This window comes from Agelaius tricolor, unplaced genomic scaffold, assembly GCF_023055355.1.
Source record: "Agelaius tricolor isolate 1412-34295 unplaced genomic scaffold, bAgeTri1.0.p SCAF_13, whole genome shotgun sequence".
NCBI lineage: Eukaryota > Metazoa > Chordata > Aves > Passeriformes > Icteridae > Agelaius > Agelaius tricolor.
The window spans coordinates 21,262,750-21,290,582 of record NW_027269273.1 but is presented as its reverse complement, the minus strand read 5'-3'; the positions used below and the strand labels follow the sequence as shown (position 1 = coordinate 21,290,582).

The 27,833-nt window shown below is 35.9% G+C and overlaps 1 protein-coding gene across 1 annotated transcript in view; it reads right to left on the bottom strand.

Moving 5' to 3' along the window:
• Window positions 1-224: 224 nt before the first annotated feature.
• Window positions 225-27,833, bottom strand: part of MYOF (myoferlin) — a 61,146-nt gene continuing 33,537 nt past the window's right edge. Inside the window, exons 24-55 of the mRNA XM_071439129.1 lie at window positions 26,806-26,961; window positions 25,609-25,740; window positions 24,160-24,323; window positions 22,309-22,423; window positions 22,084-22,189; window positions 21,441-21,583; window positions 20,971-21,144; window positions 19,633-19,744; window positions 18,294-18,371; window positions 16,353-16,534; window positions 16,101-16,259; window positions 15,849-15,947; window positions 15,388-15,549; window positions 14,709-14,874; window positions 14,039-14,115; window positions 12,554-12,610; window positions 10,690-10,701; window positions 9,823-9,921; window positions 9,051-9,176; window positions 8,158-8,313; window positions 7,956-8,047; window positions 6,826-6,996; window positions 6,155-6,303; window positions 5,793-5,932; window positions 5,421-5,509; window positions 5,228-5,323; window positions 4,518-4,659; window positions 4,108-4,207; window positions 3,043-3,236; window positions 1,707-1,816; window positions 1,259-1,406; window positions 225-841 (exon numbers count right to left, since the gene is read on the bottom strand). Of these exons, the coding sequence (XP_071295230.1) occupies window positions 806-841; window positions 1,259-1,406; window positions 1,707-1,816; window positions 3,043-3,236; window positions 4,108-4,207; window positions 4,518-4,659; window positions 5,228-5,323; window positions 5,421-5,509; window positions 5,793-5,932; window positions 6,155-6,303; window positions 6,826-6,996; window positions 7,956-8,047; window positions 8,158-8,313; window positions 9,051-9,176; window positions 9,823-9,921; window positions 10,690-10,701; window positions 12,554-12,610; window positions 14,039-14,115; window positions 14,709-14,874; window positions 15,388-15,549; window positions 15,849-15,947; window positions 16,101-16,259; window positions 16,353-16,534; window positions 18,294-18,371; window positions 19,633-19,744; window positions 20,971-21,144; window positions 21,441-21,583; window positions 22,084-22,189; window positions 22,309-22,423; window positions 24,160-24,323; window positions 25,609-25,740; window positions 26,806-26,961 (3,942 nt within the window). The 3' untranslated portion in view covers window positions 225-805. The remainder of the gene's footprint in view (window positions 842-1,258; window positions 1,407-1,706; window positions 1,817-3,042; window positions 3,237-4,107; window positions 4,208-4,517; window positions 4,660-5,227; window positions 5,324-5,420; window positions 5,510-5,792; window positions 5,933-6,154; window positions 6,304-6,825; window positions 6,997-7,955; window positions 8,048-8,157; window positions 8,314-9,050; window positions 9,177-9,822; window positions 9,922-10,689; window positions 10,702-12,553; window positions 12,611-14,038; window positions 14,116-14,708; window positions 14,875-15,387; window positions 15,550-15,848; window positions 15,948-16,100; window positions 16,260-16,352; window positions 16,535-18,293; window positions 18,372-19,632; window positions 19,745-20,970; window positions 21,145-21,440; window positions 21,584-22,083; window positions 22,190-22,308; window positions 22,424-24,159; window positions 24,324-25,608; window positions 25,741-26,805; window positions 26,962-27,833) is intronic.

Below are 27,833 nucleotides of genomic sequence, written 5' to 3'. Positions count from 1 at the left end.
TAAATTAATGAGAACTTTGTGCAGAAGTATTTCCTTATTCTTCACTGTGCAGGTAACAGTAAAATACCTTAAATTCCAGGTCTGTGACATTATATCCTCTGATAGACACTACACAAGTCCTAATAGATTGTAGTTTTGTAACAGTTGAAGAAAACGGGAAACTTGTGTTTTACCTGTGGATAAGTTTATTTAAAAATTTTTAATTATAATAAAAAAACAATGTATAATTCATTTCTATGTTTATTAACTTGTCAGGATACTTGTATAGTGTTGTCAAGTCTACAGCATGGCAAATAAGAATTTTAAGCAGCATGATGATGGTATTAGAAAATGAAAACTTTGCAATTAGAAACAATGTATGACCCTTTGGTTGCACTATGATGTTTCTTTAGTAGACGTAATTGAAAGTAGTGATTGTTTTCATTTAAAATGCAGAGTTTCAAAGTGTGCCCTTTTGAGAAAAGGATTCTCAAAAGAAAGTATCTGTTAAAAACCAGAGATAGCAGTAGCAGGCAGCTCTTCTGAGTGATTTTTATGAAAAATCCACGTTAAAAGCAAAGTCAAACTTTACCATGTAGAGATACCACTGAAGTAAAAAAAATGGGGGTTGTGGGTTATTCCTTGTTTTTAAAAAGCACCTTCTATGACCTCTTGAACCTTGGCTAACCTTATTGAAAGTCTTAATTATCTATTTTACCGTTCTAAATACAAGCAGATACAAAGGATGGAGAGCCTTGCTGATTTTGGTCCACAGCCTGGGGCGAAATTTCGGCACTATTTAAAAAGATGAGGTAAAAATTCTTCCTTAAATTGGCTTCACGATCTTCATTGACAAATAATTCTGTTGGGGGAGAAGGAAGGAAACAAGAGAGGTAAAATTATGTACACAAAAGACTTCAGCGTAGTTTTGAAAAAGACATTTTAAATATTAAAATCAAAATGTATTTAGGGCACGTAATTTGAGTTAAAGTTTGTTCAGACTAATGTAGACTCTAGGCCAACTATTAGCTATTTTAATTGTGTAGGTTAGTAACTCTTCTAAAGCAGTTCCTTATTCCATCTTTAGTTAATAGGTTATTTTTTTAATTGTTTAATTGTTTAATTAGTTGAATTTTTTTCATAGCTATAAGGATATAATCCCTATCTCCTGCTAAAACAGAGGTGATAGACTCTGTCTGAGTCAGGAGTGTATCCTGTTGATGACTGCTGCCTGAGCTCATCGCAGAGCTGAGGAACAGAACCATTTAGGAATCCTTACCGGCAGGGAGTAGAGGAGCACTGCCACAAACAGCAGGAGAATCAGCAGGATGATGAGGCCGAGGAAGAGCCATTTAAACCTGCGCCACACAATGAATTTCATGGTCTTGCAGGGATTTGTGAACCAAAGGAAGGAAGTATCTGGCCGGCTGCATTTTGAAAGAAGTATTTATTATTTATACCCTAAAAATTAAGCATGAGATTATCACACTTCAAAACATGCTGGTCTGAGGTTGAAGAAAACAGACAATTTTGAAATGCAAGATAGCAGCTGCAGTAAACATGTGCCATTAGTAGTGAAATCATCCTGCATTTTATCCTAATGCTTGCAGGAGGAAACAAGATTGGCTTTTATAAATGGAGCTTTGCAAAGACTAATATATTACTGCATGCATCAGAGTAACTAGATACTGGGTATTTCTAAAGCTAGTGAGATAAAAGTATCTTACTTTGGTAGATCTAGTTTGGGGTTCATGTTGGGTTCATCTCTTCCTTTACCAGCTGGCCTTTCCTCAGCTTCTTTTTCATTGACAACTTCCAGTGTCATTTCAACTTTACCCTTCAGAAAAAGTGACATGAGACAAGCATCTTACTGAAATTGCACTAATGGGACTTGCTTGGTACTTAGACAGAATAGCTGGGATCAGCTCATGGTGTACATCTGTGTTTCCAGTCTCCTCCTCAAAATACACTGATTTCTGTACTATGACAGGTCACAACATAGTATCAGGAAAAGACACATGGAAAAAACCAAATCACTGGACATAAAATTGTCCTGCTAGTTAATCTATAGTTCTAAGCCATAATTTTTTTTTCCATTTCAGCAAAACAAAAACAGTTCTCTTCTTCCAAGAGCAGCCCAAGGACTGCATATTTTCCGAATGACCATGCATCTACTTTTTTATATTTCATATTTTTCATATTTTTTCATTTTTCATATTCATACTTTCATATTGTCAATGTTTCTGAATATTTTTCCTCATTTATTAAATTCCAGTAATAAAGTTTTAAGGCAAAATATTAGAAAGAAGAAGACACCTTTGAAAGGCTTAATATTCTGCAAATGATAAATACACATTTATATTCTCTGTAGAACAAGTTAAAATGCTTTGGGTCTTCTGATGGCATACATAATCACAAAATTAGTCTGGATTCTCAGTAAAAAGATTTTGTTTGCTGTGTACAAAAATCCTTTGGATTTAAACATTTTCCTTTAGTCTTTAATGCACTTGGGATGTCTCTAATGTTCTTCTGAGCAATAATGTGATAAATTAATGAATCACACAATCATTTTTGGTTGGAAAAGACTTCTAATATCACCAAGTCCACCTTGTCAACTAGGCCATGGCACTAATGCCACATCCAGTCCTTTCCTGAACACCTCCAGGGATGCACCTCCCTGTGCAGCCATTCCAATGCTCAACACCCCTTTCTGTGAATAAATTTTTCTTCATGTCCAAGCCAAATCTCCCCTGGCACAGCTTGATTCATTCACATGACTTCATCAGCTGCTTTGGCAAGATAGCATAACTGGCACCACAGTCTTTCAGGTTAAATGAAGTTAGCAACAAACTACATAAATGAAGCATTAATCTCACATTTTAAAAGAAAAAATTGTTGCTGGACCAAATTCCAAACTTGTGCATGGAATGTCCTATTTACCCCTCCTCTGTCTATCCACTGAAAGCTAACAGCTAAGTGGGAGACTCTTTACAGTCTTTCTTTGTAATTTGAAAGGAAAGGTGAGCACATCTGAAGTACTTTTAAAAGAAGCAATAACCTTACCGCTAAAATACGTGAGCCATCCTTTTCAACATAGCATGGCCACCATCCTTTCATGGATTTCTGTTCAAAGAGAGAGGCAGTCCTGGGAGCCTTCTGAGAACTGTCTTCCTTGTATTCTGGAATCATGTCTATATTACACTTCTCAGGAACTTTTGCTGGAATGATTGTTTTATGTAGATCAAGTTCCACAAAGCCTAGAAGGCAGATACAAAAATAAACACTGCATCACACAACCAACCATACAGCACAGCAGCTCAACATCAACCTTGCTGTATCTAAACATGTACACACAGGAAATACAGGAAAGGAAATCAACAGACACATTATATTCTTGATTGTCTAAAGATGTTGTGAGGCAGGGAAGTGGAACACAATTGTTTAAGCCCTCTTGCTGGTGTTGATAAATTTGATTTAGCAAGCTCAACAAGAGCTTGCAAGATTGCTTGATTTTTTTAATAGAGGGTTTTTTCCCCCACAAATCTAAATGGAAGATACCCAAACACAGCAATGTAATAAGTAATTTCTGACAGTTAAATGTATAATTTAGCAAACTTTAATAATGGTTATAAATCAACTACTTGTTTTCAGATTTTGAGGCCTGTATAGTTTGTATGTAAGCTAAAGACTTTGGAGCAGTGTTAACACAGCAGAGAATCCTGTGCAGAGCAGTATCTCTAGAAAAGGTGGGGATTAATAACAGTGTGAAATAGATTGCTTAAACCTCATTTACATGCTATTGTCAATACTCTTATTTAGAACTGAAGTGCCCTTGTTTAAGTAATTTTATTTAAAGAAAGAAACAAAGTAAATTTTCATACATATTATCATTTCATGTGCCTTGTGAGAGGGTTTACCTGAATGAAAAGTATCTTGGTTTACCTGCCAGTAGGCCTTTACTGAGTGAATATTTATTCATTCAGTGAGCCTGTACTGTGAAGGAAAGCTGGAGTATATTTCCATGTTCAGTGTCTCACTGTAAATGCAATCCTTATGTAATAATTTAAAATTGTTCACTTTGATATCCTGCTTTGAGAGAACAGTAATAATTTTCATTCAAAATCTTACCCAGATAGTCATCCAAGGAGAACTTGTCATTATCCCATATTTGAATGATCAGTTTGGGTGGGATTCTGAATTCTGTCTTGTCAAGACTCCAAAAATGTTCCTAAAATTTTAAAAAACAAATACCAAACACCTTTAAAATTACTTATGGAAATCCGAAGTGGGAGTTGGCTAGTACTTGTGAATTCTGGGCTTGTTGGAAGTATTAAGAGATCTAATCTTGCCCTGCTAAAAGCAGACTGCTGTTGTTGCCAGTGTTGTTTCTGGCCCAAAGGCAAAATGAATCTGTTCACAACAGCAGTGTGAGAAAGTATATGGAACTGAGCCAAATTGTCTCTTTCAATAAGGAGGTACAAATTACCAGGCTAACTAGAATCTGTACTCTAAGAATTGACATCTTTAGGAATACTTACCTTCTTGGAAACTAAACAGAGTTGCTCTGCTGGGAGATAGTCAAAAGGAAAAACAAATCTCCAGTTGAAGTTCCCTTCTCCATCTAATGATCGGTAGTGAACATCAGTTTTCTGCTTATTTTCTTCATTACCAGGCATCCATCTGAAAATATGGAGAGATGTGTCTGGTGTTTGCAGTAGGATTACACTGTGGGATTGCCTGTTTGTACTGGAACTGTGTCATTAGGGGCTTGCACACCAGCTGTAAGAATTGCTCACAGAGGGCTGGGGAGTTTTTCAGGCCCCTTTGCAGTTTGGTTCCAATTTAGCACTGTAAATAGGAACATCTGATCTAAGACCAGTGCTGTGGTCTTAGAACTCAGTGGTGAGTTACTGAGTTCTTTTTTAGTGAGAAATTAGATCTGCCTGGTAATACATTTCTCTGATTTCTATTGCTTTTTTTATATTAAGATGGGGGAATGTAAAAATTAAGAATCCAAGCCATGCAGCACCAAAACTAACTCTGCCTTTTCAGTTGCTGTCTGACTCAAGAGATGAAATTCTGGATCTTACACCACACATAAATGTTGTGCTTTATTTGATAACACTTCTGTAGTTCTCTGAGGTTAGCATTTGACTTGGCTGAACCAAATAATATTTGAAATCCATGGTCAAGGTATTCCCAGGACATTCTGAATATTATTAAGTGTCACGTGACAGAATGCTCTTACCCCTTCACATAAATGTCACTCATTTCTTCTCCTGTGATGCTCTTTTCATCCAGAAGGACATCTTTGGTGTTCCAGATGATCACACGCAGGACGTACCTAAGAGAGAGATTTGGGGTGAGATTTGAGTTTGGACTGCTTTGTCAAGGCTGCCAGGGGGTGTGTAGGATGTGGGGATGGATTTTGGGATACTCACTTCTTGGCTTTTCGGGGAGTGATGTTGAACGGAGGGCCTGGTGGTCCTAAGCTTTTGGGGAAAACATCCACCCACATCTGCAGCTTTCCCTGCAGCAGTGAAGAAGATGGATGAAGGATTGTTTGTTGCATATAGGTTTGTTATGGCCCCTTAATTTTTCAGATAAGTTTTCTCGTTTCTACAGAAACTTTCTTAAAAAAGCTGCATTTTTATTATGTTTCTAGACTAACCTGCCTTACATTTTAAACCAAGCAATAATGATTTGTAACCCTCTTCCCCCTCAGAAGCACCACACCATTAACAACATGACATAAATTCTGGAATGCTCCATTTCTGCTTTCGAGAAACCACAACCAAGGCAGCTCACAGTACCTGGGAGATGTTGGGCTGGAAAGTGCTATATAAGGTTCTTGTTTCCACATGTTCAGGTACCAAACCCTGGGTTCTGAGGATATGAAGGGCTAACCGCTCTTCACCTGGACCAAGATGCTGATGCAAGATTTTGTTAGCTTCTGAAATAAAATAAATGGGAAAAAACCAGGGGCTTATGAACTGGAATTTACATTTGAACTTAAAAATAATTAAAACCAGGAATTTTAAATTGAGCATAAAAGTGTGTTCAACTTGGAGAAAAATCAAAGATATTTTTCTAGTATTCCATAAATAACTGGAAAGTTTTCTATTTTATCAATGTGAATTTGAGACATACATGTAAAATAAGTGAACTAACTCACCAGCCTCATCCAAAGTATAGTCTTGTCCCCCATAGTTAATCTTTCTGCCATTCTCAGAGAAGACAGGAGGAGCATAGCCTTTGAACCTGGCTACATTTTGCAATAACTGGGTGGGTTTTAGTTGATCACGCCAGGTATTCACACCTGAACTTTTATGAAAGCAAAAGAAACATATCCTAAAATTATTCACAATTCATGGCATTTACACATCATGTAAAATGTATTCATTAAACTAGCTCAGAAAGAGCAGCACTTGAACTGCCTAGATTGAGGGCTCTGGAGTTTGATACAGTGACAGAATTTTGTATCAGCTCAATTACCTTCCAAGACAGAGTGTTTTTTCTCTACGTATCAAAATAATTCAAACTCTCAGATGCTTTCATATTTACTTGCAACAGCAGGTCAGAAAATTCTGCTAAGTGTGAGTTCTCTGGACAGAAATAACATGCATTACTGGATTAAGAAAATATCAAAATATTTGATGCCGTGGTTTTCAGTGAAGGCTGTTCTGAAGATTTACAGCTTCACTTGGAATTTAGATGATAGAACAAGCACAGCAAATACCCTTGAGAAGCCACAGCATTGTTTTTTAACTATAGAATTAAGGGCTTTTTTGAGATTGGGTACTAGGTCTTACAGACTAAAATTTTCAACAGACAAAATTTACTTACATCCAGTACTGCTGGGGGATGCCACAGTGAGATCCATAACGGGAAAGGAATCTGTTTTCCAGATCAATTATGGTTTCACCCACTTTTTCATCACGAGTCAATGCATCATAATCATAGACTGAAATTTTCAGATCCTTTTCTTGAGGTAAGAAGCAGCTGAGTTCATACATTCTGAACATAAAAATTGCCCATTAAGGCTATTGCTCTTTTGAAAAATGCTTTTAATTTTTAAACTTAAAAATACAAATTGAAAGAAGCACTTACTAGTTTATTTTTGAGCGATAGCCTTTGGAAGGTATTAAAAGGATGCTTCCAGTGCTGATAAATCTAGCAACAGTTATCTTTCATCCTCCAATTTCTATTTGCACTTATAGATAATTTCCTTTTTACTCCTCTGGATATTACCTCCTTCCTTTCTGCACAATGTATTACTTAGATGTTTTCTGTGCATCAGCTTGAATTGGGACTGAGGAAGGAAGTTACTTTGTGTCTGCAATCAAGTCTCTTTGCTGTCTATTTCTTTGCATAATCTGAACAATTGAAAACCTGTAGTACATCACTGCAAATTATGCTTTTCAAATCCTTTATAACCCTTCTAGTCTTCCTCTCTAGTCCTCCTAACTTCTAAGTTATCAAAATCCTCCTCCCACTCTAAACCAGACCTAGAATTTCATAGTAACTATGCAGATGATGTAACTTTTCATTCCTAGCTAGTATTTTTTATTCATATATTTCAATGGTGTCACCAACCTTTGATGGAAAGACCAGTGTACTGGGAATGCATGCTAAGCTGATTACTTGTACGATCCATCTAGTTTTCAGAGTTAAAACTTTTTCCGTATTCCATAAGCATATTTTGTTATTCTAATATGCCTAACACAGGCTGGTTTAAGATATATACATTGTTTTACTTTGTGCAATTTACCCACATGACAAAATCTATGGATTAGCCAAACATCTGTGTTTCCCAATGATTTCAAAGGAAAACACCTTATGCAATTTTACTCCCAATTAACTGTCAGTATATAACTATGAACAGAGCACTCAATATTTCAAGTAATGGTTTACCTTAAAAAAATAGGAAAACATTCTAAAACACAGTAGATTGAAAATACAAAAAAATTTGTTACCTGCCAAAGATTGGGTTGAGGGTATTAGGCACGTAATGATCTCTGTCTTCAATTACCTTTTTACTTAGAGTTATTTTTATATAAGGATCACACTATTTAAAATAAGAAGAAAGAACATCGTTAAGAAACAGTGTAGATCAAGACTAACTTGACTGAAAGCGCAGCGGAGCAGCGAGCCGGCGGGCGGGGCGGGGAGCCTCACCAGCCCGTTGTTGTCCTGCGGCTGCAGCTGCAGGGCCCGCACGATGTAGATGCGCACGAGGCACTCCTGGGGGCCGCTGTCCGGCAGCTCCCGGAACTGCCGCGGCGGGGCCGCCACGCCGGGGTCGTCGGGCAGCGCGTAGATCTTAAAGGAGCCCTGGAACGCAGCGTAAAGGCCGGTCAAGAGACAGGCGCAACAGGCACTCTGCTCAAAGTCTCTTTTTTCTTATTTATCCTACACATACACGCTCTGTTTTATATAGGAGTAGCAAAATTATAGCCTGATCAGCAGTGACCTAGAAGTATTTGTTTTATTTTTTGGGCTTTTGGATGATAACACTAAAAGCAATGTTATATCCTTTGCCAGTTTAACTCAACTCAGCTATTTTGATGTCAACACAATTGCTCGGTTTTGCTCCAGCTAAGAATATGTAACAAATACTTTGCATTTGTTTCCAAAAACATCATTTAAGGTTTGGAGATGTTTTGATTGGTTGGTTGGTTTTATCTACATCAGCATTATTTTAATCTATAAAAGTCACAGAAACAGTACAAAATACCTTTTCCAAAATCATCCTAAAAACGTGCTTTTTGGAATTTCAGTCCTGTTTGAGAGGCTATTTTGTCCCCCCATGGTTACTGGGGAAGGTTACATTAGAAGGTATTTTGTTTATTTTCAATTAATGTGTAGCACATTAGTGTGAGCAATGTGTAGCTGTACTTTCCTTGAAAAAGACAGGTCTGTAGCTAAGCAGTTACCAATATCTGTTGCCCCTACTAATGTACACATCTGTATTTAAGCTGAAATTCTTGCATGTAGATCTACTTAAATAATCACTAACATACAAAAGACTGCAGCTAGCATTTCTTTGTTGCCCATCATTTGAATTTTACCTTGAATTCTCCAACCACTGATGGATCATCACTCTCCTCAGATTTCCCTCTGTATAGTTTAAATGTATCACAGAAGTCTGTTAAGTTATTGAATTCAGGTACTTTTTCCAATTCACAGTCATACACCTTGAAAAAAGAAAAAAGGAAAGTTTAGAAATTATCATATATATCAGCTCCACCATAATGGCATTGCAAAGTATTTTATGTTTGATGGAATATTTTAGGGAACCAAAGCTTTTGGAATTATTTTCATATCAAAGTGGGAGCAAATGCAATGTTTTGGAGAACATGTGATAAAGCTTCATTTAGGCTTGGTTAAAACCAGGGTAAGTAGCATGTCAAAAGCTTATCCTTATTTTCTTTGTTAGCTGTATTTTTTGTTAGCTGAATTAGACAAGAAATGAAAGTAGTCTTACTTCAAATTTTAGCCAACAAACAGTAAAAGTACTGATTCTCTGTGCTCATACTTTCTTAATGTGTATGTTTATTTAGGATCTGCCTGGTGCCCAAAGATGTCAAGAGTATAATTCTCTTTTACTGAAGGCAAGATTAAATTATTAATACATCTCTTAATAAGTGTAGGTTAGTAGAAGAGAAGACAAGATATCTTCTTAAAGCCTTCATTTAATCATATGAATTAGGAAAGAACTTTTATAGAAAATCGTATATAGTTAAATTTTGAAGAGCATTCAAAAAAAGGGGGGACAGTTTTGATGAGGTCTTGGGCCTATAAACTCTGAAATATGTTAACTTGTTTTATCCTGAGCATTACCTTTAAAGTGTCATATCCTTTTTTAATGTACTGTCCACATTTTTCATATTCTCCTACTGAAGCATAAAATTTGCTCCACCAATCAACAATTTCTTCCTCCTTAAAAGAAAAGCAAATAAAAAAAACTTTTACTGGGAGATAAAGCCTCTCTCCTATCACACTGTACACCAGAAATAATGAACAATTGAGCGTAGTAACAAATATCCTCTAAAACTTATTATCAGTTAGGTAATATTAAAGCTTTATCTGAAAGAAAATTAGAAAATAATAATTATGGCAGTTGCAGATCTACCTCATTGTTAACCAAATGCAGTTGAGAAGTAGTTGAGTCTTGCCCCTTAAAAATAGTACTCCAATAAGCTCATGCCACCTAGATACTAGCAATCTATACATTCTACTAATACAGTATTTCTGTGGGGTTTTTTTCTATTTTTATTTAAGTCTGATAATCACTGTTTAAGAAAGTTGCCCCTGAAAACAAATTTCCAATGGTAATAAATAACATTCATTGTCTATGAATGAACAGAATGAATAGTATTCATCCACTGGGTAAATCTGATTTTTTTAAAGATTATTTGGATTTAGAGAGAATCTTAAAGTATTGTGCAGATCATTAATGGTGAGTGTTTGTTGGGGCTGTTTTGGGTTTGTTGGGGTTTTTTTTATATACAGGGCTTCCTATTTCAGTCTTGCATATTTTTCCTAAATCTACCATGTAACAAGTTCACTGTAGGTTTTATATCAAACACTTTCAGAGATTACTGTTGTCATCCACATGCTTAAATGCTAATTTGTAAGGAGTATTGATATACTGGTTTTCAATTGGAGAAAGCAATGTGTAGATTATTTTGAAGTAGTATACATTACCTTTTCTGTGAGCTGCTCATGAGGATCAAGCCATAAAAAAAGAGCAAAATAAAAGCAATGGTAAGGATATGATTTGTAGAATTTTATACTGTTAAATAGGCTTTAAATGTTTAGGAGTTTGTATATAGTAAGTATACAAAGTAAGTTACAAACGTTAATAATTTCAAAATGCTTTTGAAGAATACTCATTCACCATGTGTGTAACTTGATTTTTTTTTGGTGCTGTCAGAAAAGCAGAATGTTCTAGATATTGAATTGGAGCATGCATATTTATATACACAGGCATTTTAGAAAGCAGGTTTTCAGGACTGTAAGACATTATTACCCTGTGCTTTGTTCTTCACATAACCAAAAAAAAAGGCAAAAAAATTGTGTCTATGGATTTATCCATAGAAGTGTGAAAACAATATGCACAATCCAAAATGCTTCACCTGTTAAATCACAGATACCATAATTCTGACCCACTAGTCCACTAAGAGCAAGCATCATGCATCCCATCTGGAAGCCATCATTAGCAATGTCATTTCTGCTACTTTTTATACATTGTACCTTGTGTTTTCATTTAAAAGCGTTAGCAATGAATTTTTGTGCAAAGCAGAAGAAATATGCAAAACATTTTATGAATACAAGCCAAATGCATCAATAGGTCAGGACATCACTCTGGTATATTGTTCTCATTCACTCCCATTTCTGTTCTCTTAAGTAATTGTTTCACTGGGATGTTCAGATCTATTATATTTTACTAGTCTTGTCTACCTTCAAATCATAAATACAGCATATTCTTATCAGATTAGCATGGGACTGTCATTTTCTAAAGACAGTTGGAGTGAATTTTTTGTGGAAACAACATCATCAGTGACTTGCAAAACTTACTGGTAGAATTAATGAGGTAATTTTTAATAGTTTTCTATATTTAAATTTCACTTTGTTTAAATACTGGTTTGTAATGTTGACAATGTATAGGTTAGCTTGCATAATTACTCAATCATAATTCAAAGAGCAAATTTGAAACCTTTTCACAAAATATACTTTGTAGAACTCTGAATCTTTCATCAAAGCATAATGTAGGAAGAGTTTAAGTCAGGGGTTATGTTTTGGGTTTGTATTTTTTTTCCTTGATACACCACCAAATGTCTCTTCAAATAATGCACTTGGTAGTTTTGTGAAGAAGTAGTTAAGGAGAAAAATAAATCAAAACTTTAGATCTTCTTTAAAAATTCCCAGAGCAAATAATAGTCTTCAATATTCAGATATTATTGTTACTAAAAGTTGTAATCAAGATGTGTTCACAGAATGCCAAAACACAGAAGAAAATGCCATATGATAAATTAGAGATTTTGGAGTGAAATACTCACATGGTAAAAACAATGTAATGTTACTGTCCTTTTTTAAATGTACCCAGTAACTTCACTGTAGATTGTTATACATGAAGTTGTCAAGATATTAACATTTAACTATTATCTTTTTGAAAAACGTGGAATTAGGGGAAAACAGTCTAAGAGATACAGTGGATCCCTAGAAAAGTCAGAGTTTTGTAAATTGTAATATTATTTTCCAGGAAGTAGACTTCTAAAAAAGTTTAAATATTAATAGCATAATGAAATAAATCCTGGTTTTTTTTTCTGCTTTTATCACACAGATTTTAATTAAGTTGGCACACAAAGAAGTTTCTAGTAGTTCATACAGATTGTGTACGCATAGTAAGATCTTCTGAACAAGGGTACCTCAATATAACTAATCTTACAGGACTTGTGAGCATCATCTCCTCCAAAACCTCTCTCTGGCAGAGCTGCCCAGAGAAGTAGCCCCTGAAGGCCCCATGCAGCCCCTGCTGGTCACCTGCATGCATCACTCTGGTACATACATGCACTGCTGTTGGAGAAGCCATTTTGCTGAGTGCTGTTGACATACTGCTTAAACACTGGAAATCGGAATGTAATGGATGAAATTTTGGCATTTTGTGTCCTCAGGGTGTTGTCTGCATAGCACTTACACTTTCCACAGTTTTACTTATTTCAATTTAGATTGTTCTGAGTTTTCATTTCTCTAATATGGATGCTTTCACTGTATCTAATGTTGTATTTGGCTTGGGTGATGTCAAACTAAAAGAAATTGTGTTTCTGCTTATGTAGCATTTAAAATTTTCCCTTTTTAGCTGAAATAAACTACACAAATATAATCAATTTTACTGGTGACTTTGAAGTGCTAAATCTTCTTTATTTCCTAAATATTTTTCCTTATAATTTTTAAAGAAAATAATCATATATCTTACTTCTATTGGAGGAGAAGACCTATTTCAGATAAAGGTTAGAGACTGCTGTAAATTAAATATTAATGACAATTTACATGTATGATGACAGTAATCACAAGATCATGGTCTATCTATCTACTTTAATTGGAGTCTGAATATGATGACAACAAGAAGAAGAGATGAAAGAAGAACAAGGCAATCATTAAAATAATCAAATAGCAGTAAGAGTCCAAAAGCTTAAATTCAGTATTATTTACTTTGGGATTGCTGTAACAACATAAAATATTCTGAATTTTCAAAAGTCAAAATTCTGGATTAAGAGCCTGCAAAATTGCTATATATTGATGAGCATAATTTCTCTGCTTTCTTTAATGTAACAGGCCATCAGAAATCTTTGAAAACACCTTCTAGGCAAGGGAAACAATTTACAGTCCTAAAAGAATGAAAATATTTTTCTTAAAAAATGTACTGCTTGGAATCTGTCTTCAGTCACATTTCAACTCAAGAGTAAAACTCTGTAAGTAGAATTATTTTTTACCTGGAAAGTAAAACTGTATTGTGGTGGTCCCGAAAGAATCAGAGCAGTAAAGAGACAAGGCACAACAGAAGAGAAGGAAAAGAACTGTTAGTGCAGAAAAAAATTTTTTTCAGTGTTATTGGGTTTGGATGGCTTCAAGATAAGAGAGGCCAAGCTGTGACTGTGATAAAAGGAAGGGCTGAAGGACCAGAGCATAGCCCTACTTCAAACTCCTTTATCTAGAACTGCTCAGTCTGCAAAATCAGGCTGCCCTACCCACCATCAGTGGGAACTGGGTGATGTTCTATCACATAATTACAGTAGCTATTGAACAACATCATTAATTCTTAAGCTAGTAGTGAATTTGACCAAGGACAAAATGCTATAGTTTGGTGTTCATGATACGAAAACAAAATTTAAAATTATGACCAAATTTCCATCGCTTCCCTGTCACCAAGTAACTTTCTCCCATCTGGCTTTCCAGAGGGTTGCATATGTTTCTGACAATTTTGCTGTCTAGATAGTTCCTCAGAAATCAGAGATCTTAAGACCAAAGTTAAGCATCAAATTTCAAAGATTACCTGAGCTGTTAGGAGTGGCTGTGAGTCTTCCATATCAATTACTGTATCCTGGCGAGGTGCAGCAGAGAGTAGACTAACTGTAAGCCAAAGGTTTTATTAAGGCAATATGGTGTAGGAAAAATATCTTACTAAACAGTTTCATCAGATTTAAATCCAGACAGTTACAGAAGAAGTAAAATAATTCACTGGCTATTTGTTTGATCCTCTAAAGAAAGCAATTAATTGCCACTTTTTCCTAAAAAAAGATAAAGTACTTTTGTGCAGGATATGCAAACATTTCTCAAATATATAGAATTAAAATTAAAAGAGTAAAACTTGAAAAATGTAGAGGAAATGTCACCATTGTATTCAGACCATATTTGCTGGAATACTGGATCATTTCTTTGGCACTAGTGCTGAGGTGATCTGCAGGTAGTTAACTTCCAAGTTGATACTAAAGAGGAACATCAGGGAATGAGCACAAGTCCAAGAGTGGACTCGCCTTTGCATTATGCCCTCTTATGCTTCACAGAATGTTACACTAATTGATGCTCTCTGTCAGATGTTGTTCCTTTCAGATAATAATATCTCCACCTAGTACACAACACGAGATGGCTATCATCAGAGTAAACAGGCAGGTAATTCTAGCATCTCAAAAGAAGGTAGAACTTTTCATTTTCCAGCTTTCTACCTTTCATCTGTGGTGCAATGTCCTGTTTAGTGGTGTAGGGGTCACAGCGAAAGCTTTCCAGTAAATCAATAGTACATTGTCCCACGATGGGCTTCCGTCCAAATGGTCTGTGGTCTATTACTTTAATAACAAGAGATGGACTGTATAGCTCCTCTTTGGGTAACAGCTAAAAATAGAAAGTGAGAGGTTTTTTTACAATGCAAACAGAAGAAAAAAGAAAGAATAAAGATTTTCCCCCTAAATTAGAGCTGTTACTTCATTTATTTAATATTGAACTACTACGTTCTATGGCTGTATGGTGAATAAAAGCTTCTAATCTTATCAGTCAGTAAAAGTCAGTAAGAATAATTGTCCCAAATCTTGAATATTCTTGACTCTTGCACAGCACCCATCCTAGCAAAAAGTAGCTAAACATCTATAAGTAAATTGACGCCCTTTCAAATAAAAAAATATATACTGCACTGGATTGTGCATATAAAATTGTGCAACCTGTACAGTACATGACTGTACAGACATGTTTACATGATCTTTATTACAGTTTTCAGGCTCATAAATTTCTAATGGTAAATCAAAAAAGGATGTGTGAGCCTTCCTACTCAGAACAAATCCCGGACTTCTAAAAACTATGGAGGAACTTATTTTGCTATAGATAGCTGGCATATAGGTTTTTGTAACGTACAACTTTCATGAAGAGAACAGAAGATGGAAAATTAGGTGTCTTTTTGAGGTTTTTGATCACCACAGATTCCACCATTTCACCCCCACATTCCACAATTAGACTTGGAGACATAACAGGTGCCAGTTGGTAGTTTTTCATGTTTCGCAACCCCCAGGCCAGAATCTGTAAAATAAAATCCAATATGAGCAAAAGTGGGAAGGAATGTCAATATGTTTAATATAATACTCCAAAAGTAGGAATGAAGAAATTAAATCTTTTCAATTATAATATGTGTCTGGCAAAATATTTCAAGGTTCTAGTTCTAGGAAAATCAATGAAAACAGTGATATTCACCAACACTTAGAAAAAAGAGTATTTCTCACTATGAATAGTTTTTGTTTTCTGTAAGTAAATTCAAAAACTTTCTGTCTAGAGGATGAGAAGACTGCCCTTGTATTCAGTTAGTTTAAGAGTAACCATACCTCAACAGCAGTGAGTTGAACTACTGGTCTGATTCCTTGAGGGACCATGTAAAGCTTTGGTGCCCTTTGTGATGGAAGAATTGGAAGGTTGGTACCACCCTGTTAAGACACAAACATGAGTATTAGATTCTCTCATCTTAGCTGAAATACCCTGCAACTACTAAGACAGTTCTTCCCATAATGTCTCACCGTGTAAGAATATATGCTGTGTCTTATTATATTACACATACATACAAAAAAAGAAATATATACCTTGTCTCTCAAAATAAGTTCTGCAGCAAAAAGAATGTCTCCACAAGCTTTGCCATTATTTGTTACAGGATACCAGAGCAGTTTTGGTGTGATGTCATCTTCTGGGGTCAATTTGACCATGGGGGAACAAACACTTCTTCCAAGGAATTCATCTTTACCCTGCAACCAAAAATAGCAAAAATAACCATTAATGTACTGACAATTAATATAAATAAATAAAAAAAGCAATCAGGGTAAAAAGATTTCACCTACCACTTGGTCACTGTCAAAAAGTTCAATAACAACCTTAGGTGGGTTTTGGGCTATTGACTGTGGGTCCCCATAGATCTCAATTTCATTAAATATGAGAGTTTGGTCCCACGTAGGATTTAGAGTTGAATGAATGATCTCAGTTGTTTTGCTTTGATGGAGGAAAGAAACATGAGCATATGGATCTGAAATATCATACAGAAATTGAAAGCACAGAGTTACGGACAAACAAAACCACATCGAGCCATAAGGCACACAAGCACATTTTTTATCAAATATAGTGTTATTTTTCTACTGTTGTTACCAGTTCTAGAAGAGATTCTATGTAAAACAAAAATGAAAACATACACATAATTTACATTTAATAGAGCAATTTCCATTTGATTAATAAATCACTTCCTTTATACAAGGCTTGATTAACTGAGTAATAAATGAAAATGATAAAATATCTTGCAAAGCAGAAAGAGAACCAGAAAACTAAAATGAAACACTGTTTATACTAATCTTGTCTTAAATCTTGTCCATAGAAACCCTTTTTTGTTCTCTCCATTGATATACAACTATACTGCCTCATAAATAATAGAAAGAAATAATTCAAGGTCTGACTAGTTGCCAAACAACAAATTGTCCCAGGCTGTATTGCTCAGATCATGGTTAGGTTTCAAACATGCTCATTTATAGCAACCTCTTTTTGTGAAACAGCTGAATGATTCAGGTGGTCTAGGCCCAGTATTCGGCAGGCCTTTAAATCAAGAGCTTGGTAGAAGGTATCTGATGATGGTCATTAATGTTTCCTGTACAAATTGCAATCACTAATGACTAAAGGCAATTTTAAAGGTTATCTTTAGGTCAGTTTCAATAGATTCTGCCAAGGTACAGGATCAGAGTTTTACAAAATTTGGCTAATTCTTCAAACTAATTTTAGAGGAAAATAAAATGTAGATGAGCTAGTTTATGTATGACTGCATCTGAGGTGCCTGTCCTGAATGATACAAATGCAATTTGGAGGCATTTGTAATTGTTGCTTTGCATTGCTTTTAAGTACTGCATATTGAAATAAGACCAAATTCACACAGGCAGCCATACAGAACCCTCCTTATTTTAGAAAATATCACTAAAACCTGTAAAGCACTGTATCTTCAGTAACAGAGGCGTTACATTTACTCAATTACAGGGGGAAAAAGAGGGATGCAAACGGAGGGTAATGGAGAAAGAAAATTCATTTCAGCTTTGTCTTTTGCTGAACCTCCTTAAAGGAAGTGTAAAGTCATATTCTTACAGAATCTAAATTCAATTTGCTCTGTGGCTTTCCAATGAAATTTTGACTTGAATTAGCAAAACTTGAAAACTGGGTATTGCCTGACTACAAAGATGCCAGATGGACACAGCACTGTTGGAATACCTAAGAGTTGGAAATGAACATGTATAAACAAATAAAAGACATGCTTATCAGTAAGGCACAGTGTAGTTTTCTGCAAGTTAATTTCCATAATGAATTAATATAAAACACTGAACACTGAGAGGCAGTTGGTGCCATAACTAATGAAAAAACCATCCAGCTTTCTTCATCCTTGCTTTTATGCAAGCCTCCTGCAGGACAAAACTGCATGTAGGCTTTGGTTAAAGGAGAATCCAAAGCAAAAGGAAGGGCCTGGTCATGGGAAATTCAGACCTCATCTGAAATCCAGTTCCCTCACTGACAATTTACTGGCAGCAACTGGTACAGGGCATACAGAGCACTTTGTTTGCAGCAGCCTCTGGGGCAGCAGTAAACAAATTCAGATTATACTTAATAAAGCTGAGACTTTCTTTATGGCATAGTTTCAGTAGCTGGGACCTACACACAGACCTTAAGGAGTTAAGATATTCTACATCCAAATAAATCAAGCTACAAGTTCATGGCAAATGTGGGTTTTCTGCACTTTTAGAAGGATTTTTCCATACCTGAAAAACTGTCTTTGTCTAAAGCCATAAGGTTTCTTGCCTGGTAGATGTAACAGCGAAGGTGGTAAGTATATACTCCTGTATCAAATAAATAAAACCAGTTCAACTGCATTATAGAGGTTTCTTTTGTGTGATGAAGACAGTTTGTACAAATGCCTTACACATTTTAACATAAGCACTGTAATAACATTTTTGCTTTTCACATGAGTGTATTAATACCAATGAGCTAGCCCCTGAGAATATTTGTTCCAACACAAAGCAGAAATGAAAAAAAAAATCACTAATGCTATCTGGGCTTTTTTCACCACACAATCATCTAAAAAATCCTTCTATTCAAAAATTGCTCTTTGAAACAGTTTGATAATCTAGTTCACACAAAGAGAATCAAGAACTGGGCACTCCTTTGCTTAATTTAAGTATTCACTACAGCACTTCCGGGATCTTGGGTCTTTCACATTTTTAGCTCTTAGCCTAGAAAGTTATCCCAATTGCAACTCTGTCTCTTTGGTTAAAAGATTTTAAAAAATAAACCACTACATGTTTGGTGGAATAGCTTAAAAAGAAGATGTGAGTGGCCCAACTGAGGACAATGTGGGGCTAAGTTACTACAGCTTTTCTTTAAAAGATGTCAGGTGTAACCCTTTCAGCCCTTGAAAAATTCTGAGTCACCATCATTGGGCTGAAACCTCTGACCTCTGGCAAGAAAAAGTGCCATTTTCCTCCAGCTGTTAATTATTAAAACAATATTCCCCAGGTTCTGAAATATTTAAGACTTAGCCATCCATTATCAGCAGGTTGATCAAGTTCTGCAGAATTCAAATTAAGACAAGTCAGAACCCCTCAAAAAGGATGTTAAGTCTCAGAATTGACCTCTATTCCTGTTAACTAGCACTGGTGGCTCCCATCTCAACTTCTTTGCTTTTGTGATTCACATTACAGTGATTACAAAGAATTTAAAACTCATCCAGGTTGGCAAAGTTACAGTTTTGTTCACTTTGCCAACTCAACTACATGGTACTGCTTCCTCTGGGCCAGGCATTGTCTGATCTTGCACTGAGCTGGTTAAGTAATGTGAACCAACAAAAAAAGTTAAATTTAGCATTAAAATTCCTGTCCCATACAGGTTTTAAAAATATCTGTGTGACACCAGACTGAAATACTGAAATGACTAACTGTAATTTTTCTTTAATAACTTTAAATAGGATCCAATCAAGGGTCTGATAGTAATTACTAGAGAAGGCATATAAAGCTAGAAGTAAACCACAAAGATTTATTATTTTGTTTGAAACCAAAATGAAACAGACAACATTTTTGAGAAAGGAATTGTTAAAGAACCTACTGTCAAAATAGCAGGAAACCATTGGTGTATTGGCACCAAACACTGTTGTAGCTGACTCCTTGGCTTTGTCTGAACTCTTCCCTTCTCCATCATCAGCACTATTGTCTGCTCCCTGAAATTACATACAGAGAAAAGTTATTGAGTATTTACAAACATGGAAGGAACTTGATAGAAATGGACCATGTGAGAGAATTTATGGGCTTCCATCTCCCTTCCAGCACAAGGAGAAATTTACTTCTGTGAGTGAATGTACTTTACAAGATGTTTACTCAAGTCCAGAGGTTGTTTCGTGTTGCCAATTGAAGCTCTGAAGAAGTCATATGCAGTCATGTCATCTTACTTCATGAATGTTTATTTGTGGCTACCTACTAGCTACCTATCAGCTCTTAGTGGAGGAAAGCTCCCAGGTCTTCTGCACTGTGCTGTGGCAGAGAACTGCTCCAAGGCTTTATCCCAGCACTAGCCCAGGAACTATAGCTGTAAGCAAAACTGAAATAGGCATTTTTACTCAGAGCAACCAAATTAACTGGAGAAAGAAAATTCTGTCAGTGAATGCTTGATCAACATTTGGTGCCAAAAAGAGAAACAAACCAAGAAAAAAGTGTGAAGTTCTGTTAATGCTACACACTCAGAGTTATTATATATTTTATAAAAACAAAGGAGGCTTCTCACATTATTTGCTACAGTTTGTATTTTGGTAAATAGAGGTTATTTGTGAAGCTGTGTTAACCTCAAAAGCTGAGGAATAACTGCATTCTGCTCATCTATCTGTGTCATATGAAATTGTGGCTTCTCCAACACACTATTTTCTTTTCTTATGGGTTTTTTTTTTTGCTATCTTTTCTTGTGTTTGGTTGTTTAGACAAGCAAATATTCATCAGGGGCAGCTTTTTCCAAGCCTGTTGTCTTTTGTGCTGATGTTAAAACATCTAAATTACATGCACGAAAAGCTTGAGCTATCTTTTCACTTTACTTACAGGAGGCTTACCTAGTAATTTGGCCTTTTGAGCTAAATCTCACATAATGCAAAAATAAAAATAATTTAAAAAATAAAGTAATGAGTAGGATTAAAACCATAAACCATAAATCATATATAATGTGATATATAATATTGCATATGTCATTAAAATATAAAAAATTAGTAATAATACAAGAATCTCTACCCCAACTTTAATGATCCCTTTCAGACTAAATAATTTAAACAATACACACTGTATTGTCTTCTCAGTTATACACTAGTTTAACAATATAGGGGCTAAAATGTCCAATATATTTGTTTATTTACTGCAAAGTAACAGGTTGACCTTTGAAAGATGTGTTTGACATTCTGTCTCTTACCAAAGCACCTTCAAGTTTAAAGATAGCTGCAGCACCATGTGTCTCTGAGGGAGCCATTTTCCGTCTCCATCGTCTTCGACGGAAAGTATCAGAGCTGCGCTGCTCCCAGTGAAACTTCCAGCCAATCAAGGAAGCATATTCCCATCCTTCTTGGTCTTCATAGGATGACCTTCCCTTGAAGATATAAATTCTTGTTATCCACAGTGTTGTGTAACTGTAGTAAAAAACCCAGCGTTTCCTCTGGCAAGCCTAAAAACCCCCTCATAAACCAAGGCTAGAAACATCAATGTACAAAAAGATAAAGAAAGGGAATGCAATGAAAATGTAAAAGGTTGTTCTAGATTTTTTGTTTGGTATTACAAGTTTCTTCACTCAGATAATGAGTAATCTCACGCAGATTTTTAAAAAACAACCCCAAACCCTGACACTGTTACAAAGTACCAGTCCCTGCCTGGATCTCTCTTCCTTACCCTTCCTGCTGTCATTCCCTCAGACTGCTCCCTCCTACGTTTCCGCACCAGCCTTCGTCGTCGATGTGTGTGGTACATTTTCTCTGCAGCAACCCATGACTTGGGTTTAGTGTCTGGAGGAATAGTAATTCCATATTCCCACCCTAAAATAGAATTGATGAGTTGGTATATTTTCAGAAATACAAGCGAGATACCTGTGTGGTGTGTGGTCAACACAAACTGGTTCCCCACTTCCTTTAGTCCTCAGACTTCCTGATTCACTTTGTAGCATTACTTGGTGACTGATCCCATGGCTGAAGGCTCACAGGTAAATTATCAGACAGATCCAAACCTGGTTTTGCCACATATTCTTGGTGCAATTACAGAGGTTTCAGGTCCCAACCTTCTGACTTCTCTAAAAGTCTCTCAATTGCTGCTACTAATCCATTAAAATGGAAATAGAAATAGATGCAGACAGTGAACACTTTCTCAATGTCATATTATCTGATTCCTTAAGCAATTTTATCCAAATATTTCCTTAGTATTTTTCCATTGGGCAACCAATATCAGGCTCAGAGTATTGCTACAGTTTTGGCATGTGTCCTCCTTCATTATAAAATACAGCAAGTTTTCCTAGAATCAGCAGATAAACAGTAAATCTTACCATGTTCATCCACTGCTCGATTTAAATCGGATTTCCAAGCATCATCTTCCCACACCCATCCAAAAGGACATGTGAATTCACGTGGGGGTGGGGCTTTTTCTCCATTCTTTCATGTAAGGGAAATATAACAGTTTTATGCATTAGTAGGGTAAATACACTGTGTAGCAAAACATAGTAGTCCTTCTCTTAAACCTTTACTTATCCAGTGAAAAATTTAACTCTCACCACATCTGTGAAGCTCTGCTCAGATGCTTTCCATTCCCCTCCAGGATAGCGACTCTCATTTTCATACACTTCATCAGTAAACTCAGTATGACCAGCATCAGCTTCAGTCAACAGACTGCATGTCCAAAAAAAATACAGTAATAAATAAAACCCATCTTAGCTCACTACAGAAGACATATAGAAACATAGTACAAAATGTGCACACATGGGGGAATTCTGCATTGTCCAGCTATATGAAGGAAACTTAGGAAAAAACAATGAAGAAACTCAAGTTGTAGTAAGCAGTAGGAGGAACATTACTTGTAAATATGAGTGAATAGCAGGAATGTTTAACTGCTGTTTTATTGGAATTAACACTGTTTTATTCAGGATCTGCTTTGAATACATCCTCTTGGAAAAAGAAAAAAACATCATAAATTTAAGTGAAGGAGACAAGGACTGTGTATGAATTATATGCATCTCTAAAGCACATGCATCTATGTATATACTAAAATTTGGCAATGTATTTAATTTTGTTTCCATTTATGCTGTTGACAAGGCAAGCAATCAATTAGCGAATATTTTTCTAATTTGCAAGTAAAAGAAATAGGAGAACATGAAATCAGATAAAAGCCTGTTGCTGTCAGGCACAGTGGTTCACTGTGGTTCAAAAGGCACCAAAATGTGTTCCACACTGCCCTTTGCTGGCCAAATCGAGCCACAGATCATCTCCCAGGGGAAGCAGCTGCATGGCAAAAATATGCATTTCAACAGGATTTGATGCAATTTCTTCACGTCATCTTATTTAGTAATAGTAAATAGTAAAACTATAGTAAAACTATAGTAAAAAATAGTAAAAACTATTAATTTAATATAAGCAAAACCCCATCCACTCATGCCTATAACTGATAAAATTTTAAAATAGCACATATTTTTCCCACACAGCTTTTCCATAGCAACAGTTCTACGTATTTTTCACTGTCAGAACACAATAATTTAAAATGGGTAAAATATCTTCTTTTAGGAAGAAAGAAAACAGTCTGTTTCTCATGCTGGTTTTTGTTTATGAAACAAATAATGTTCCCAGTCTGGTTTGAAGTGTGGCAACACAGTCAGACTGGCACAACTCCAGAGCTGAAACCCTCTGGCAGAGTAAGACTGAACCTGTTGGAGCTGAGGAAGGGCTGACACTTCATGAATTTGGTCTGCCAGGGGAGGAGCTGCCACATGGCACCACAACCTTTTTCTGAAAGCAACACCTGCCTTGAGTCAGTTTGAGAAATAACCTGTGACAGTTGTTTAGTTTCTTGTTACTTTTCAACATTTAATGAAATAAACACAAAAAAACCATCAGTGTTTGTGAATGCCCATGCAAATGCTGTAATGGTGTTGCTACAGCACGAACTGCAGATTTATACTGGATGCCAGGGTTAAATTTCATCCAGGGAAAATCCACCAATCCAAGGGTCTGCTCTGAAATCATCACAGCAGGACCTGTGAATCTCACAGAGGCACATGTAACCTTCCTAGTAGCTTCCTAGGCATGAAATACTATTATTATCCCTTTCTAAAAGATGAAGAACTGACACCCAGAGGATATAAGCAATATAGCCATCATAACATGGGGACTGCAAAACCATAAGCTAGTTCTTAGAAATGGATACTTTCTTTCTGTTGCCTGTTTTGTTTCACTTTTTAAAAAAGGTAATGTTAGTTCTAGCACTATTAACTAGCTTTGACTATTGGCTGGTTTTTGCTGTCCTGGAACATTCAGCTTAAAATCCCTTTCTCATCCAAGAAAACAGAGAGGAGCTTTTACTCAACACCTCAAATGCCTTTATTTCTATCTGCATAAAATTAAAAGAATCTGACCTTCTTTCAGGATCAACCATCCATTCTCCTTCCCAGTCCCAGCCCTTTGGGGGTAGAAAATACTCTCTTTTCAGTTTGATTTTTCCTGTAACGTCAGAAAACTTGTGGCGGCCAACAAGTCCTGAGGTACCCCACTTTCCAAAAAGGAGAGCCTGATTTTCATACTGTGTGGGAAGAAAGCAAAAATCCAATTATTATTTAGGAATAATAAACAGCTTTTAGGAGGAAAAAATTATATATTTATGTAACTATTATAACTGAAACACTTTACTATAAATTTACTTCCTCTGAAATTAAGTACTCCCTTTCCACATTACTCTGCAATGTCATCATCAATTTTTTCTTTCATTTTCTTCTATGCTGCCTGGTAAACAATCTTCTCAGTGTAATGCCTCCCTACAACTACAGTAAAATTTCTCTAAATTAAAGCTCTGTTAAATAAAATTATGTTACATTGTTCAAAGAAGTTCCTTCTGTTCCCTAAATGCATGATTTTGTAATTAATTTCCATCTCAAATCTCCTCCTATTTAAAATCTTTTCTTTTGTAATATGTAGAACTAAATCAAAATCTAATCATAGTAGTTACCAGGGGCATGATTCTGATGTCAGCCCTGTCTATTTCCTCTCCTGGGATCATTTGTAGTTTATGATGGTCTTGAGTTTTCTGCCCTTATTCCTGGAAAATTGTTGGATTGTTGAAGACCAACAAAAGAGACATTCAATACCTCTTAAACTGTATATTTAAATAATGGCTTTGAACACCCATTGCTTTAAGTGACTTAGTACAGCACTACTAAATATTTAAGCATAGGTGCAACAGTGACATCACTGCAAAAATGTCTTTTTATTAGCTATTTTACTGCTACTGGATTATATGCACCATTAGGTGATGTAGCATATAAAACACCCCTGCTACTGCCATCCAAAACCTCTATTATTTGCTGTGGGAGTATTTCAAGTATTTGAATTTTGAATTTGTTCACTCTTCTCATTGAGATGTTATTGTATTATAGCATTTTGTCAGCAACACTAAATTTTCTGCTGCTACGAAAGAACTATTAATAAGCAAAACCACTTGTACGCAAGTATCATTTATAGAAGTGAAGAAGCAATTTACAAAAAGGGATTATTCACATGCCAAAACATAATAGTTTAGATCTCTATCTTAATTACACTGATAAAAATCTAAAATAAATATTCTTGAAATCACTGGAGTTAACCAGATTTGTAGTGACTAACCAGTTCAGAATCTGGTCTGCTGAAGTTCATCTGGTAGGCACAATGGACTTGATCATTAATTGCCTTGAATGAGTTCTACTTGTTTCCTTATAATAAAAACTACTCTCTCTTTCTGTCAAGCATGCAAAGAAATTCAAAAGAGCTCCAGCTGCATTGAATTCCCAACATTCACATCCAAGTTTAAAGTAAGAAAGCAATGCTGGACATACCATTTCTGCAAAAACACTGAATGTTCCCTCTGCAAAGCTATTAAACTTCTTTTCAACTGCACTGAGCCCCAGCCAAATGTTAATTCGCAGCTCTGCAGGCATTTTGACATCTTTCGTCTTGTCCTGTGGATACTGGCACACAAACAAAAATGTTATTCTTTGTTCTGTTATGGAGGTATCATAGCTTTCAGTAAAAAATAGATATTTACAGAGCGATATGAGTAACAATACATATTTATTTATCTCCTCCTGCTTTTTCTCAAAAGCCAGGAATAAGTACTACAGGAGGAAAATATTCTTTAAATGGTACCTGCCTAGGGCATGTAAAAACCAAACACATTAATGGTAGTGTAAAAACCATACTACATTACTACAAATGGCATGTAAAAACCATACTACATTAATGGTAGTATCATCCCTGTTCCTGTATATTCTCTCCCAAGTTTCATTCAGCAATGAGTTTTCACTGTTGACAACTTAAAACTTCAATGTTGATATTGGAGTTTCTTGCTGGGAGACTCTGGAAATGCAGAGGTTAGCAGGGATGGTTCAGTAGAAGCCAAAATGGTGGTTTGAATAAAACCATGAAGATACAGGCTTGTCTGCATTGAGGCATTCATGAATATAACTACTAGTAAAATTACAAACTCTCTAAGTGCTCTTGTTTTACTGTCAGATTGCTTTTCTCCTGGTTTAGTTTATTTCAGTTGAGGACAATATCAACTTACATGGAGAAAGGCATTCCCATTCAAGAGTAAGAGTCAAGTCAGAGGGACAACTTCTGGGTGTAGACATGCTTCATTGCTTACAGAAAACCATCCAAAACTTTGAGTAAGTTTTTGGAAGTTCTCTGACTTACACTTATTCCTTCTGAAAGTTTCCATTTATGTCCAAATATCTGGAGTTGATATCAACTCCACTCCCCAACTATCAACTCCTGTAACACTTTAAAAGTTCTATCACAATTTTGAGCTCTTTTAGAAAAGTCTCAGAGATGGGGGCCAATACTGGTTCTAACTGGCTTATGATAAACTTAAAAGTTCTGTGATATTTTGAAGAAGCTATATGCAGTTGGCTTCTAATCTGTCCTGTGTTTGACACCTCATTGTCCACAGTTTGTTCACATGTTTCATGCTCATGTCAGATGGCATGTCAATTCAGGGAATTCATTATTTCTTAAGGAGAAAGAAATAGTACCTTTAAGAAGATTGTTTGGGTCTTTCCACAGTATTTACCAGATGATTCAGGGCTTGCTGTGGAGTACAGCACTTGGTGTGCAGGAACACGAGCATAGGCCAGTCTTTTCTCCCCTCGGATCATCCATATGATCACATCAGGCATGCTGTTTTGTGGCTGAGGATTATTTGTGGGGAAAGGAGAGTTAAGAAGAGTAATTAATTGAACAATAAACTAATCTAGAGCGGAGAAAAGAGAAACATAAATAAGGGCTTATGTCAAAGGATTTATCATTTAGAATCATGAATCATGACAAACATTATAAATAGAGGGAACTGTTTTGTTTTGCAACTAAACCAATATATACTTCTGAAAGAATAATAAAAATACCATTGAGATTTCTGGAAAACAAAATAAGTTTTATTAAAAAAAATCCTTACATCTTTTATAGAATTTTCTAGAGATATTTTGTATCCCAGTTCCCTTAAGGTGATGATAATGACTGGATGCCATATGCTGATGCTTTGGACTGACCTGCTGCATATTAAAGTACTTGTGATGCTTCCACATTAAGGGCATGTAATTGTAAGACTTTTAGTGAAGACAGAAACCACCTATTACCTTTTTGGAGTTCTGTGATCACGTCTGTGAGCTAGCTGCAAGTCTGGCCAATTAATTGCTCTTTTTTTTTTTTTAATCAGTAGCTCTACAGAGCAGAAGCCACAAATTAAAAATGAAACCACTTCTAAAATGTTGTGAAAACCAGTTATGAGATAGCCAAGATGAAAACAGAGAACATTTGAATTTTAAAAAAATTAAAAGAAAATTTTAAAAAAATCCACAGAAGCAGATTTAACTCTGTTAGAGGTTGATTACTGTGGCTACAAGCTGTGGAAATCCAATGTACACCCTGCAGTCCCTGAACCAGAAAAGTGACTTGCAACTCTGGAAGAAAGGAGAGGACAGAACTGTCACTTAAACAGAAGAGAGTCTATTCTACCAATCACAGAGTGATCATTACCCAGCACACATTCTCAGTGAGAACAGCT